General features: G+C 53.3%; 1 protein-coding gene across 5 annotated transcripts in view; it reads right to left on the reverse strand.

Moving 5' to 3' along the window:
- Window positions 1-2219: 2219 nt before the first annotated feature.
- The window catches only part of EPHB2 (EPH receptor B2), a 187536-nt gene continuing 173447 nt past the window's right edge, over window positions 2220-16308 (reverse strand). For all 5 annotated transcript variants that reach the window (XM_084788272.1, XM_084788271.1, XM_084788270.1 and 2 more), the window contains exons 10-16: window positions 10801-10923; window positions 10063-10310; window positions 8802-9017; window positions 8159-8308; window positions 6208-6401; window positions 4559-4714; window positions 2220-4102 (exon numbers count right to left, since the gene is read on the reverse strand). In XM_084788272.1, coding sequence (XP_084644398.1) covers window positions 3994-4102; window positions 4559-4714; window positions 6208-6401; window positions 8159-8308; window positions 8802-9017; window positions 10063-10310; window positions 10801-10923 — 1196 coding nt within the window. In that variant the 3' untranslated portion in view covers window positions 2220-3993. The remainder of the gene's footprint in view (window positions 4103-4558; window positions 4715-6207; window positions 6402-8158; window positions 8309-8801; window positions 9018-10062; window positions 10311-10800; window positions 10924-16308) is intronic.

Raw genomic sequence — 16308 nt, forward strand, 5'->3', positions numbered from 1 at the left:
AGTGCATTTGCACCTCTCCCTAGCAAAGGTCTTTCTTTGTGAACCATCCCTGGAAATTCCAGGGGTCTGGAGAACCAGGGGTGGCACTAGGGTGGATGATGGTCTGGGATGGGAGCTACCAGCCTTCTGGGGGATGAGCTTCTAATCGGTGGGAGGTGCAAGGTTAGTGAGTGACCACCAGGGGGCAGCATAGACCGCTCAGGCTGTCATAAAGGGGTTGGGTGCTCTGGATAGGGCCCGAGGCCAGACCAAGCTGGTAAGTAGATTGCCGATGCGTCCTCTGCTGCTCTAGGTCTGCCCAGAGGCTGTGGGGTCCAGCACTAAGGATGTCACTATTGATCTGTCTTGTCTATGACTTCCCTCCCAGACACAGGGTCTTGTGTGGCCCAGGCTGGCTTTGAACGCACTAATTGTTGGAGGGTGCCGTTGAAATTCTGATCCTCCTGCCCCTCCTGCCTCCCGAGTACTGAGTTTATAGTCAAATAGTACCTAGTGCTTTGTGTATGCCAGGCAAGCACTCTACAAACCAACCATCAAGACACCTTCAATATCGTCTCAGGAGCAGGCCTGTTGATTACCACTAACAGCCAACTGCGGAGCTTCTGGGGTGGGTGGCACGGCTTCCTCTTACGAGCTTGGCCCTGCGTGGCTCTGCCAGGCACACGCTCCCAGAGCAGCTGGTCCCAATTCCATGGTGTCCTGGCCCAGGTTCACAAGACAGCTTTCTTTCCTCAAGAAACAAGGCTGCGCTGAGCAGCCGGAAGCTTCTCCTGATGCTGGGCAGGTGGGAGCTGGTGCTTGGGGGAGGCGGAGCCAGGAAGGGATTAGTAACTAGGCAGCAGACAGCTCCAAGCTGTGTGCCCATGTGAGCGGGCAGCCTAAGTGGAAGGCGCTTGGCAGCAGGGCCTACCACTCCCTGCCGGGCAGTCACTGAGAAGGGGGGGGGGGAGAGAAAGACAATGTCTTGTGATGGAGAAGCGAGCAATTGCCTACACCCAGGACACCCGCAGTTGATGCTTGGTACCCTGAAGACTAGGCGGAGGGTCTGGGTAGCACCCCGTATTCTGAAAGTAAAGATGTAGAGTCCCAGGGCCCTACATGAACACTTTGGGCTCCGGAGGGCGGATGGGCAGGCGAGCTGGCTGGAAGACACCAGCCTAGTGGCTTAAGACAGGAAGCCACCTGACGGAAACACTGACTGCCAGGCCTCGTGGGGGCTCTGGAGCCGTAGGAGGTGGGCTGGGGAGACAGTTAATCTACAGAGCATCAGGGTAGCTCCTAGCAGAAGGTGACCTTGTGTGCTGGGACAGCTGCCATCCGTGCTGGGCATCTTTGGGGGGCATAACGGGATGGCCAATGGGCCACTGTTGGCCGCTTGGTGGGAAACTTGCCAATACTTTCCCTGTGGCCAGCCCCTCGCTGTCCCCACCCCAGGGACAAGTCTCCTCTTTTATCCTTCCCTTCCCTCTGTTCATAGGCTCTGCGAACAGGTGAATGACAGACGACAGACCGAGCTAAGACGGCTTTGCTGACTGTGGGGTCAGTTTTTCCCACTGGACAGACTCCTCAAGGATGCTCAGCAGACAAAGGGAATGGCCCTGAGATGAGGTGTCCCTGGGGTACCCCTCCTCTTCTGATACATGTATCTGCAGCACCCGTACTTCCTGCCTCCTCCTACTGCACACACACACATACACACACACACACACACACACACACACACACACACACACATACACACAGACACACACACTCAATAAGTCTGAGCCCTTAGCACAGGAGACGGGCAGCATTGTGTGGGTGAGGCGATTGCACCTGTGGCTGAGTGGGGTCCACGGACCCAAATCACAACCAACTGACCACAGTTCACCCAATACCCACAGTCCTTGTCCCTCTGGTAGGGGCATTGCTGAGAGTCTTGTGTCCACCCCTGCTTCTAATGCCGCTGTTAGGCATTGTACACCCAGAGCTGAGCGAATCCAATGCCCACACTTCTCTGCCTGTGCTTCTAACGACCCTGGGCCATTACTACATGGAGCTGCTGCTTCCCCACCCCACCCCCACCCCCAGCCCCTACCCTTCCATGAGTTCCCCCTCAGCCTGGGCCTTTTGGATCCTGGGGAGGCAGGGAGAAGAGCCCCTTGCAAGAGCATTAAAAGTCAGTTTGCAGGTCCCAAAGGGTGCCAGGGTCCCTTCTTGGAACTTACAGAGTACAGGGGTCATTTTATAACTAAAGCATTTATTTCCATTCGATCCACTAACCGCTTGTTCTGCTTGGGTCCCTGCATTTGCTCACAGGTCAGTCTGTGCCAGGACCCCCTTGGCTGATGGTGTTCCTCTGGCCAAGACCTTCAGACCTGGGCAAAGGCCTTGAGGGGGAAAGGAGGAGTGGGAGAGAGAGAGAGAGAGAGAGAGAGAGAGAGAGAGGGAGAGAGAGAGAGAGAGAGAGAGAGAGAGAGAGAGTCACGTCGTCTCCCGGGGTACCCTTGGAGGGCTGGGGTGTCACAGTGAATGATCAGGGTCCTCACTTCCCCGGGTAGCCTGGTCCAGGCTCCCAGAGGTGAAATTGGGTTTTGGCCATCGGAGAGCACCCGGGAACCTGAAGGGGCCTCTGTGCCTGGGAAGTGCCAGATAAAAGAGGGCGGAGCTTGAGAGTTGTGCAGGGAGGTCAGGAGGAAGACTTCCAGGCCTTGGAGCCCTCGTCTGCCTCCGACTGCTGCTGCGTTCAGACGTGAGCGGTTGCTGCAACTCCTTCCACTGCCCCAGTCCCACTGAGGTTTCTGAATGGCCCAGGTGGCCCTGTGACAATTGGCTTTGGTGAGGCCTGGCAGCAGGTGGGAGGAGGGAATGGTGTCAATGAAAAGCATAGAAAAATCCAGAAATGTGCATATAAAATCTCGCCCTTGGTGTATTGCCTAAGTCAGTAAGCAGAAAGCACCTTCTTCCTGGAGAAGGATCAAGTCCTCAAAAGGTAGGAAATGTCAAAGTGTCTCTTCATTGTCATTTAAAAAAAAAAAAAACCCGACAAACAAACCCTCCCCAGACCAAAACCACCCCGATCAAAATACCACCCCCCAAAGTCCACGAATTGCTGTAAACAAACCCAGATGCAAGGTCAATGCTTCTCAGTGGCAGTCGTAGCTGATGACAGTCACCCACAGCATCGTCCTCTAGCTGAGGCTGAGCAGGAGCAGGCACCCTGGGGGGGGGGGGCAGGGCAAGGCCTTGTGGGGCTGCAGACCTGGGTGGCTGTCCTCAGGAAGATCGGGCCTGTTTGGCGTGACCTGAGCGGCCAGTAGCTCCTCTTCTGCCTCCTGAACCATTAGCAGAAAGTCTCTCGGAAGTTTTTGGCTGTTGTCTCCCAAGACAGAGCTATTTTCCTGGCTGCTGGTGGCAGCTAGAACGGACTTCCTCGGAGCCTATACGGGGTGGCTGCCTGTCTCTCTGCCCCTTGTGCCTGGTGCCATTAGTGATGCTTCAGGAAACAGCTAAGGCCGGGCAAGGAGGGTGGCCCATCTCTTCCCTTCATTTTAATCCTCCTGGAAGTGTTTTTTTTGTTTTTGTTTTTGTTTTTTGTTTTTTTTTTTTTTGCTCCGGCCAGCTCAATCTTCCCAGTAGGAGTTGGAGAGAAAATGCTTTTGGCCTCCACCAAGTTGGCTCGTGTGGACCTCCCGAGCCTTTTTCTTTTCTCTCCAAAAGCCATCATCACTTTCCTTATGAGAATCCTCTTTGAACGAAAGTTCCTTGCCTGTCCCGCCCCCCTCCCAGATCTAGGCGCGTGTTCCTCCCCATATTCCCTTTCCATTCCTTTGACTTGCATGGGTTCTCGGTGGCATCTTGTCGGCTGGAGTGCTGCCTGGTTCTTCCTGTTGCCTGTGGCCTCCTGGCAGGCGGCTGACCCTGCGGTGGACAGAGCAGCAGGGGGACCGACGCAGGGCGGGGGGGCTTAGGGGGCGCGGTGTGGAGGAAGAGGCGTGCCGAGGCAGGCGGACGTCAAACCTCCACAGACTGGATCTGGTTCATCTGGGCCCTCATCACCTGGATACTGTTCAGGATCTTTTTCTGGTGGCCAGCTAGGGTGACGCCAACCCGGAGGATGTCCCTTTGGGAGAGAGGGACACAGTGAGGGAAAATGTATGTGTTGGAAGGGGTTGTGGGCCGGTGACCTTTAACTTCCCCAGGCCCTCAGTGAGAGAAGAGGTACGGGGGGGTGGGCAACGGGTGTCAAAGCTAGACTGAGAGACTCTAGGGGCTAGAACAGCCAATGGGGAAGTAGGAGGCCCTTTTTTTCCTTCTGCCATCAGGAAGCAGGGAGGGGCCTGTATTGGCCACACCCACTTCCTTGATTCTCCTTCATTAACTCCTGGTTTATGGGTTAAAAAAAAAAAAAACCTTCCCAGACTTTGGCCCAGCCAGAGAACCAGGAGGCACTGGCCACAGACTTGGATGTGTCTTACATTTGGTCCCTGCCTACCTGATGGGTCACTGTCTACGCATCATCTCCCTCCAAAGCTCCCCCTTTGGCTGGTGGAGCGGGTGGAGGCCGCTAGGTACTCACTCCATCATCATCTGTGATACGACATCAAAAGAGGTGAAGCCGGCGTTGGCAAAGCTCTCCTTGTACTGGCCCATCTTGATGGCTTCCAGCCACTCGTCCACCGTGTTAAAGCTGGTGTAGTCGGGGATCGTGCGGTCCAGCAGTGGCAGGTTGATGCTGGGGGAGGGGCAGGCGACAGGGATGGTCAGGGCACAAGTGCCTACAGCCAGATGGATAGAAATGTGTGTGTGGTAGCTATGTGGGTATCCCCGTGTGTGAACACAGGTGAGTGTGTGTAAGTGTCTCCTCAGGAGTATTGGACACGAGTGAGAACCCGTGCAAGTGTGCTACCTATGAGTTGCCAGGGTAACTAAGAAAGCTGGGGATGGCTCTGGGGAGCCCCACTTACAGAAGGGACTTTGGTTGGGCAATGGTGCCAACTACTGTCTGCTTCCTCCCCTCGAGTCCTTCTTCCTCCTTCTTTTACTGTGATGCACACTCCCAGTATATGGACCACACTATCAGATCTGCATGCAGGCGAGGCTCAGAGCTAATGGGGGGCAAACTCTGGGCAGAAGGCAAGAAGTGCACAGCTCTCATGAGGGGATGGGTTCGGCGGCCTCATCTAGAGCAGCAGTTCTCAATCTGTGGGTTGTGACCCCTTTGGGTCGCCTAAGACCATCGGAAAATGCAGATCTTTACATTACGATTCATAACAGTGGCAAAATTACATTATGGAGTAGCGGTGAAAATAATTTGGTTGTGTTGGGGGTGGGGAGTGTTGCAGGATCAGAAAGGTTGAGAACACAGGGTCAGGGTGAGGTGCAGCAGGTCGAGGCTGGCACAAAGGCCTCATGGCCACAGGGGACGGACTCAGGAATCTCCAAGCATGGCTGGCCCTGGGTGGTGAGGTACCTGGTTCCCCGTAAGCCCTGTGGGACTCAGGGTCCCTGAGAGTAAGGGTGTACAGGGCCAGCAGCTATGTGACCTGTGACAGCCAAGTGACTTATGTGACAGCTGTCCTTGGGTTCCAGAGAGCAAGAGTAAGCTGACTCAGCAGCCTCCTCACCTGTGCCTGCCATCTCTGGAAGGCAATAATGGGCCAAGCCTGACGGAGCATGCCCTGGGACCTCAGAAAGGAAGTCCCAGGGTCCCTGAGCACTGTCTTGGGGCTGAGCTGGTCTCTCCACCGTGGAGATGTGTATGTGGTATGTGTCTTTCTGAATGGGGGTGTGTTTACATTGGCGACTATGTAGCTGTGAGTGCATCCGTGTGGGAGGCTCTGTGTGTGTGACCAAGCACGACTGCTTGTGCACGCATGACTTTGTACAAGTGTGCATGCATATGCGTGTGTGCAGGTGCACGTGTGTGCATGTGCGTGCATGTGTGTGTGTGTGTGTGTGTGCCCATGAAGAACACCAAGAGGCCCAGCTTGGATGTGAAGAAGAGGAAGGAGGACCCGTGGGAGGAAACCACGCTGAGCACAGCCACAGAGACTCTGGATTGTAGGCGGTGCTTGCTTCTTAAATGCTGTCCTCTCTGACCAGGCTTTGCCACTGGGTGGGGGGCCAGGCAGCATCCAGAGGGGATGGGTGGGGCTAGAGTGGATCACACCCTGAAGAGAAGAGGGCTTGGAGAACAGGGACGGTTGCCAGGGCGGGCGGCCATACCCAGAGGATAGGGGTGCCATGGCTTTGAGGCTGTTGGGGTTTCGGATCATCTTGTCCAGCGTGTTGACAATCTGGCCGAACTTGGGCCGGTGGTTGCGGTCCTTCTGCCAACAGTCCAGCATGAGCTGGTGCAGGGCGCTAGGGCAGTCCATGGGCGGAGGTAGCCGGTAGTCCTGTTCAATGGCGTTGATTACCTGGGGCATCACAGAGGCAGAGTAGGGCTAGGTGGCTGAGGTGAGGGCCTCTAACCCCCCTGTCAGACAGATTTATCCTTGGAAGTTCGCAGGCATGACCCGTGGAGACTCCTCTACCTCCTGTGGCTGCCTTGGGTTCCACCAGCCGCCACCTGTTTGCATCTCATGCTAAGTCCTGGCCCCCCTCTCTCTCTGACAACCTTAGAACCTCAGTAGCCTCAGGTAGTCTGTCCCCGCCCCCCCCCCGCCCCAAGACCCGTCAGCATGACCTTCCTGTGCTGGGCTGCCCTGGATCTTCACTCTCAACAACTGTGAGCCACCTCCTGGCTCTGGTGGCTGCGGACATGCCCGCTGGTCCCCTGTTTGACGCTAGGGTAGGCATAGTCTCTCAATTTGAATGCTCATAAATATCTGGAGAGAGGGCACATTTGGTCAGCCCCACAGGTGGCCCTCGGCCGCCCTGCTGAACTTCTAGCCAATACCTGTCCCTCTGTCAGAAAAGGAGGCTAACCATGGCTTCGGTCTGCTCTGCCACTGTGAAGTTAAGAGTCATCTTCTAGAACTGCCACAGCTTAATGGATGTCCCCTTCAGGGCACTTTGTCTTTCCAGTGTGTTTGTGTGAATGAAAATCCCTGGGGTGACTTCAAACTCCTCTCTGGAAGGCCGCTACAGTGTGGATCTCAAAAGTCACCCAAAGACCCGTGGGCTGAAGGCCTGGTCCCCAGCCTGGGCCACTGTTGGGAGGCAGTAGACCTTTTAGGAGGCGGGGCCTGATGGGAGAGGACACTGGGATGCTAGTTCTCCTCCATTCTCCTTGCTTCCTGGCTGCCGTGAAGTGAACAGCTTCCTTAACATTCCCACGGCCATGGTCTGTCCCCAAGGGAACGGGCCAAGCATTTACAGACCAAAACTATGGGCTCTGCCTTTTAAGTTGATTATTTCAGGCATCTTGCTATAATGACAGCAAACCAACACACACACACACACACACACACACACACACACACACACACACACACACACGGAGCCTTACCAAGCTTTCTGACCAAGTTTTCACTCATGACTCCCAACTCTGCCTCTCATCCTTATGGCAAAAGCCGTTTTCCCCCACCTCATGCCCCTCACTCTCTGAGTGCAACTGGTTCTGCGAAGACTTCTTGGCTGATCTTGTCCTGACTGGCCTGGCCCCCACGCCTGCAAGGCTTGATCCCTGCCTTCTGCAATTCCACACCTGACCCTAACAGCTCCTGATGCTTGCATCCGGTTCTCTGAAAAATCATTCTGGGGCCAGTGAGATAATGGCTCAACAGGTAAGTGCGCTTGACATAGCATTTGATTCCCCAGAATCCATATGGTGGAAGGAAGATCTGATTCCTATAGGTTTTCCTCTGGTTTTCATACATGCAACGTCACACACACACACACACACACACACACACACACACACAAGAAAGGAAGAGAGAGAGGGAGGGAGAGAGAGAGAGAGAGAGAGAGAGACAGACAGACAGACAGACAGACAGACAGACAGACAGACAAGGGAGCATGGCCTTTTGAGGCCTGGCCACTCCCACATGCTGAGGATTTGCTGATTGGAGGATGAGCAGGTAGACCTCCTTACTCCCTCCCCTTCGAGAGTTCAAGGTTCATCAGCCTGAGAACCAGGTCTTCAACCTCAGAGAAATCAGTCCACGTCCCCAATCTTGTCCTCCTCAACCTGGCTGGCCAGCAAGGCCCTGCCCACATCCTGGACACTTACATCTTGGTTAGTCATGTCCCAGTAGGGTCGTTCCCCATAGGACATGACCTCCCACATGACAATGCCATAGCTCCACACATCGCTGGCTGAGGTGAATTTCCGGTACTGGATAGCTTCCGGTGCTGTCCAACGAATGGGGATCTTCCCGCCCTGGGGGACAGAGAGAAGAGGTTGATGGGGGGGTGTTTGTGTGACAGTGACCTGTCTGATACCCTCCACACTGTACTCTTTTGGATCCCAGGAATAACCTCACTGCTTTCTGAACGCCTCCATTGCTTCAACCCCCAGACATTTGCACATGCTGTTCCCTCTGCTGGAAGTGCCTTTCTCCACACTGCCATATGGACTCCTCCTTTTCATCCCTGAGTCCCCAAATCCCTTCCCCCTGGTTCCCAGAGAGCTACTGGTCCCTCAGCTTCCACAGTATGCTCATGTCTCCCCTCCCCAGTCTTTCAAGGCCATGTTCTGCCCCCCCCCCCCACACCAGCCCTCCACTCCCTGCTGTTCCTCATCTCTATGCCTCCCACCCCCAGCAGCCCAGGTGATCTCTTCACGTGTCCTTTCCTGTCTCCAGGGCCCAGTGAAGGGCAGGGTCAGTGGCGACACATAGCACAGAGAGATGGGACCCTTACTGTCCCCTTACCAAGGCGCTGGTATAGGTGGGGTCAGAGGTGTCATCCTCCAGGAAGCGTGAGAGCCCGAAGTCAGACACCTTGCAGACCAGGTTGCTGTTGACAAGGATGTTGCGTGCAGCAAGGTCCCGGTGCACGTAGTTCATGTCTGCCAGGTACTTCATGCCGGCCGCGATGCCCCGCAGCATGCCCACCAGCTGGATGACTGTGAACTGCCCATCATTTTGCTTTGGGAAAGGCGGAAAATAGTGTCAGTGGAGGGGCAAGAGTCAGAGCTCTGGACCTTCTCGCGACAACAGGCCTCGACTCTGCCACCCAGGAACCTCAGAGTGGCCTAGGAGAGGCCAACCTGAGGGCGGTGAAGAGAAACACCAGCTCTGCACAGACCCTGACTGTCTCTTCCTGGCGGTACAAGCTTGAACCCGCCACCCGATCTCTCTGAGCCTGATTGCTCCCCTGTGTGTTAAATTCGGGTGGGGGTGGAGAAGTGACATGCATCTCTTCGGGTGGCTCTGACTCAGGCAGGAAGGCACACGGGGCAGGTTGCTGGCACCAACTTCATAAGTGTTTGCTGAAAGGCAGCTAGCCCAGTGGCGTGCTCCTGGCACTCGGGCCAGTGCTGTCTGTATTATTGGCTGACTGTGCTGTCCTGAGGGCATTCATCGGTTGGCCTTGTGCTCTGGTGTTTCTCCCTTATCTTGTGTAATTTTGGAGAACTACAAAGTCTGGTGAGAGCCCTGGGCATGGTGTCAACGCCCCTGGTGATGGTCTGGGCTCTCGCTTTGGCCCTCTGATCCTAGGCATCTTATCTCTGAGCTCCATTCTGCTGTGTTAATGAGAATGTATGGATGGGCATTGTACTTCAGGTTGTGTAACCCTGAGGGACTGCTTGGGTTTCCCAGGGGACCACATTGAGGAGGACTCTGAGATTGCTCCTGAGCTGAGTGGGAAGGAACTCTGGGATTGATTAACAATGTCTGTCAGGGTGACACAAAGGAAAGTGGTGGCCAGGAAGGAATTTTTTTTTTTCCTTTGAGACAGGGTTTCTCTGTGTAGCCTTAACTGTCCTGGACTTGCTTTGTAGACCAGGCTGGCCTCGAATTCACAGTGATCCACCTGCCTCTGCCTCACAAGTGCTGGGACTAAAGGTGTGCGCCACCACTGCCCGGCCTCAGTAAGGCACTCTTGACCTATAGCTTTCTCAAAATCCAATGGAGTTATGCCCAGCAGTCCCTTCTCCTTCCCGGTTCACGCTCCTGGGGCTCTCCCTACCCGAAGAAAGGAGTCGAGGGACCCATTCTCCATGAACTCAGTGATGATCATGACAGGTGTGCTCTTGGTGACAACCCCTTCCAGGTGGATGACATTGGGGTGGTCGAACTGGCCCATGATGGATGCCTCGCTCAGGAAGTCCCGGCGCTGCTTCTCTGTGTATCCCGACTTGAGAGTCTTGATGGCTACGAAGATCTCTCTCTTGCCTGGCAGCTTCAAGTGGCCACTACAGACCTCACCAAACTCCCCTGGGATAGACACATAGAGATAGGCACAGTGTCATGTGTCAGGTAGGGTGGGAAGTGTCACCTCCCTGTCCTGTCATCCCATCGTGGGTACTTTTTGACCTCGTTCTCTCAGACGCGGGATCCCTTTGTGAATGTGGGGGACCAGAACGGGCCCAACCACCTTTGGGAGAGTGGGCCCTTTAATGGCTGCCTCAAGGTATCTGGGATGAGGATGCAAGACATTTTGGGGGAGATGGGGACAGGGCTGGCTGTGGTGGGTGATAGAAGGGACAGAGCTAGGTAGGCTCTAGTCCAGTTTACTCTCCAACTTGCTGTGCCTCACCCCAGCCTCGGTTTCCCCCCTTTTGTGCATATGATGTCTTTACTGGATGGCCTCTAAGGGTCCTTTGTGAACCTTGATCTTTGGCTTTACCCTCACCTCCAAGGTTACGGCTGTGGTCATCCCACCCATGGCCAAAGCCATTGGTACCTTGAGGCATCTGCCACCTACCTGCTCCGATCACCTGTTCAATCTTGACGCAGGAGATGTCAATTTCCTTGGCAAACTCCCGCACTGCCTCATTAGGGTCTTCGTAGGTGAAAGGGTCAATATAGATCTTCATGCCAGGGGTCACTGAGAGAACAAGACCAGGCTGGGTTACATAGACAGCTCAAGAGGTGCACAAAGTGAAAAAAAAAGCAGCCAGTGCCCACATGGGAAAGGATGCTCTTATATGGCCCCCCACAGGTCACCTGACCCATCTGTGTCTCACTGAGTTGATGGGCAGCAAGTAGAAAGACAAAGGGGAACAGAAATCAGAAAAGTGACAAATAGGTGCCAGCTCTTGTTTTACAACCCCTCTGAAATCACTAGTAGCTTTCTGGGGCAGCTAAAAGACTTGTGATTGGCTAGTCATGTCTGCTCTTGGTATGGGCATAGAAATAAAAGGCTGGGTATGTTTGCTGCCCTGTGATACAGAATCCAGGTGCAAGGACAAGAAAGAGGGCATAGCAAAGAAAAAGAGGGCTTGGAAGATGGCTCAGTTAGTGAAGAGCCTCCCACTGAGGCACAAGGACCTGAGTTCCGATCCCCGGTACCCACATTAAAGCCAGGGTAGTAGCATGATCTTGTCATCCCAGCATTGGGGTTTGGGGGAAGTGGATGGAGGTGAGTGGGTCCCTGAAACTCAATGGACAGCTAGCTTAGTGGAATTGATGGACTTTCGGGGTTCAGTGAGACACTGTCCCCCCAAATAAAGGTGGAAAACTTGACATCAATCACATGAATAGATGCACATACATTAATAGGTGTACCTCACAAATAGAGAGAGGGAGGGAAGGAGGAAGAGAGAAAGGGAGGGAAGGAGAGGTTAAAAAATAATTGGAATTTGAACATAGAAAGAGTTGGCCTTAGCCAGGCATGGTGGTGCACGCCTTTAATCCCAGCACTCGGGAGGCAGAGGCCAGTCTGGTCTACAGACTGAGTTCAGGACAGCCAAGGCTATGCAGAGAAACCCTGTCTTGAAAAACAAAACAAAACAAAACAAAACAAAAAAAACCAACCAACCAACCAAACAAACAAACAAAAGAGTTGGCCTTAGATGGTGTGTTCTCAGAGTCCTGCTGAAGTGACCCATTTCCTCTCTCCCCATCCCCCACCCCCAGCCTAAACTTCGTCTGCCGGCCCAGAGTCCTCTCAGTTGCATGGACCTTGCAGTCAGGTCCATGAGTCTGGAGGGGCGCCCCAGTCACCACGTCTGAGTACCGTGTGCTCCTGGATCCCTCACCAGCTGAGCCTCGGACCTTTCTGGATCCCTGGGTTCCCGGGTGGCCAGCCTGAAGCCAGATCTAGGACACACTCATTTCATTCCTGAGCTGCATGTTTATGTGGGGATGCAGAAAGAGAAGAAGGCCGTTTGGACCTCAGCATCCCTGTCCCTTTCCAACATGGTATTCCAACGCCCAGTTCACCACTTTCATCCTCCTCTGCGCTGGAAGCTGTGCTCCTGGAGGCAGCAGTTCCAGGACTAAGGAGCTAGCACCACAGGCCACCAATCCAGCTCAGCTGTGTAACCCGAGAGCCATTTGGTGACGGTCACAGCGTCTCCTCAGACATCCCAGGAATCTGAGAGTTGGAGCCTGCAGTACAGGGCCTTCTGATTGTGCAACAAATAAAGCTTTATTGAAACACATCCATGCTCACTGATTTTATTCCAGGGATGCAGAGTGGAGCACTAGAAGAGACCCGCAAAAACGAAGCAGCTCAGCATATGGCCACTCATGGCTCCAATACATTAGCTGTGCTTGTGACTGTGTTGGTGTATGTCGCTCTGTGAGTCTATGAGCCTTTTGACATTCCCTGGATGGATTTAAAGATGACTAAACACTCCCAGTAGTAAAGCGAACATTGTTTTTTGTTTTTCCGAGACAGGGTTTCTTTGTGTAGCCCTGGCTGTCCTGGATCTTCCTTTGTAGAACAGGATGGCCTTGAGCGCAGAGATCTTCCTGCCTCTGCCTCCCCAGTGCTGGAATTAGAGGTGTGCACCACCACTATTATTGGCTTTTCTGCATTAAAGTAGCAATGCATAAGCTGGTGAGATAGGTGTAAGTACTCGCTGTATGTGCCTGACAACCAGGGTTTGACCTCTGGAAGCCATGTTTAAAAAAAAATTAAAAATAGCCAGGCCTGGTGACGCACGCCTTTAATCCCAGCACTTGGGAGGCAGAGGCAGGCAGGTTGCTGTGAGTTCAAGGCCAGTCTGGTCTACAAAGCGAGTCTAGGAAAGTGAAGGCTACACAGGGAAACCCTGTCTCAAACCATTACCAACCCCCTCCCCAAAAAAAAGAAAGAAAAGAAAAGAAAAAGCCAGATGTGGTGGTGCACATCTGTAATCCCAGCATTCCTATAGAGAGATTGGAGGGCAATGGCCTGGAAATCTGTGGCTCACTAGCTTGGAGTACAAAGCACAGTGGAAACAGTATGAGAGGTCCTGTCTCAGTGAGGTGGAAGGCTGAGTCCCAAAGCTCTCCCTCTTGACTTCCGCATGTGTGCACCGACATTCAAACACAGCCATCCATGTACACACTCTAACAATAAATAAAAACAAAAGAACAGAACTAGGGCCAGATGTGGTGGCGCACGCCTTTAATCCCAGCACTTGGGAGGCAGAGGCAGGCAGATCTCTGTGAGTTCGAGGCCAGCCTGGTCTACAAAAATGAGTCTAGGACAGCCAAGGCTACACAGAGAAACCCTGTTTCAAAACACACACACACACACACACACACACACACACACACACACACACACACACCAAAAAAGACCTCACCAAAATATAAAGTCCAAAATTATGGCAATGCATATGATCAAAAGAAAGTATCCTGAAAAATCCATGCCTGAGTATAGATGTCTCAGAACATTATATGGGGCTGGGGAGGTGCTCAGGGGGTATAAATGCTTGCCTTGCAAATGTGAGATTCTGAGTTTAATCCCCAGAACCTACGTTGGATCCAGCAGTGCGAGTGTTTATAACCCCAGCACTCCTATGAGGAGATGGAAAAAAAAAAAAAACCCAGGAAGCTCCCCAGAAGCTCATGGGCCAGCTAGCTTGGAGCAGGCAGAGGCAAACCAAGAGACTGTCTCAAAGAAGAAAACAAGCTCCAGCGCCTAGGGTTGTCCTCCATCCTCTGCAGATCTGCTGCATCTTGTATGTGGCTGCATGCACACCCGTGCACACACACAAACACATTATGCACACACACAGCTCTTTTAAAAGAACTTTATGGGGCAAGAGAGATGGCTCAGGAGTTAAGAGTGCACACTGTTCTTTCAGGGGACCCGAGTTTGGCTCCTAGCACCCATGTTGGATGGCTCACAACCAGCTCCAGGGAGTCTGGTGCCCTCTTCTGGCCTCCCTGGGCACCTGCACTCGTGTGCACATACACCAGCACACACATGCATGCACATATACACATGCACACACACACACATGCTCTTCTAGCCATATGATGCAAAACCTTCAGCGGCGCCATAGAGGAGTCCACTTCACAAAGACAATAAAGAAGCACCAGGCAAGATGGAGGGCCTGGGAGGAGAGCTGGGCACGGGCTCTCGTCGCGCTGCTCCCTCCCTGGCACACACCTCAGATCTCTGCACACAATAGATGCTCCATGCCCGGGGAGCTGAGGATCCAGGCGACAGAGATGAATTATGGTAACAGCAGCTGTTACGTGCTGAGCCTTTAGCTGAGCCTGACACTGTGCCAGACACTTTGCACGCATTTCCTTATCTCTTCCTCAACCCTCTCAGGAGCTGTGAGACAGAACTGTAGCTCCATGAAGCCAATCACCTAGGCCAAGGCCACAGATCTTTTAGCTTTCAGCACAGGTGTGATGTTCTCCGGCCCCCCCTTTTCCCCCCTCCCCCCTTCCTCCCTCTTCTTTTAACGATATTTATTATAAAATCATGTGTAGGGGATTGTATCTGAATATATATGTGCACATGACTGTAAGTGCCTGTTGAGGCCAGAAGCATCCGATTCCCAGGAGCTGGATTTACAGAAGGATGAGCCACCTGATGTGGGTCCTGGAAACCAAGGTCCCAGATGTTTGGAAGAGTGGCCAGTACTTCCCCCCACCCCAGACAGGGTTTCCTTGTGTAACAGAACCCTAGGCTGTCCGGGACTCATTCTGCGCACCAGGCTGGCCTCAAACTCACAACGATCCACCTGGTCTTGCCTCCTACATGCTGGGAATAAAGGCGTGCGCCACCACACCCAGGCAGCAGCCGATGCTCCTAACTGCTGAGACTTCTCCAGTCCCAAGACTGATTCTCTTATATTTATGGGGCTGGAGATTGAACCCAGGGACTTGTACATACTAAATAAATGCTATACTTACAATAGAGCTATAGGTCCCTAGAACCTCAGAATGGCTTTCCTTTTCTAAAAATAAACTATTTTATAGGTACAAGTGGTTTTTTTTTTTTTTTTTGGCCTGAGTGTTAAGTTTGTGCACCACATGCATGCAGTACCAGTAGAAGCCAGAAGAGGGCGCTGGATCCCTGGAGTTACAGTTTGAGCTGCCATGTGAATATTTCAAGAGCGAATGTGGGTATCTGCAAGAGCAGCCAGCACTGTCTTAACGCCTAAGTCCCTGGCTCCAGCCTCAGGGGTGGTTCTCTTAGTCATGATTCTCACTCCTGCTGGCCCTGGCACAGGATTGATCCCCTGATGTGGTGTATGAGCCATGTCTCCTTCCTTCGGAGTCAGCCTCCTCAGAGCCAGGGGAAGCCATTTTTAACTCAGACTCAATGCATAGGTCATGGCGCCTGGCTTTCAGCCTCTTGCACTTGAGCATAATTTGGGGGAGATCCTTTCTGACAGGCCAGCTGGGGAGGGAGGGCAGGAATGAGGTCACTCCAGGGCCAAAGGAGAATCTCAGCAAAAGTGGGCACCTCTTTGGGCAACGGCCAGAGGCTGTCCCCAGCTGTAGCTGGGAGCACTGGTCAGGACTGCGGGGACACGGCAAGCCACTCACAACCGCCTCACCCAGCTCTCTGCACCCATTCACCCCACCGCTCTAGTTCGGGTTAGGCCATATTCCCCAGTATGTTCATGTGACTGAGACTTAGTTCTCAGGGTGGCGTGTGGAGGTGGTGGGCCCTTTAAAAGGTGGAGCCTAGCGCAAGTCACTGGGAGCAATCCTTGGGAGGAAAGGGTGGAGGTTTGTGGGACCCTAGGAGACTAGTTAGTTCTTCTGAGAGACTAGAAAAAAAAAACAAGGCCAGTCCTCCTGCCTGTCTTTCCATGCCTCCCCCTGACACATGCACTTTTGCCACGCACGACCCTTTACCACAGGGCCTTCAACAGACCAGTCCACTGAGATTGGTCAACCTTCTTTCTTTACACATGACACAGCCTCAGGTGTTTTGTGACAGCAGCGAACGACAGACTGACACTAGTTAGTAAAAGTTCTTTCCTAGGGGCTCTGGGTAGATCGATCTCATCTCTTCTTCTGTCTA

Source organism: Acomys minous (assembly GCF_964271855.1).
Source record: "Acomys minous genome assembly, chromosome: 6".
NCBI classification, from domain to species: Eukaryota; Metazoa; Chordata; class Mammalia; order Rodentia; family Muridae; genus Acomys; species Acomys minous.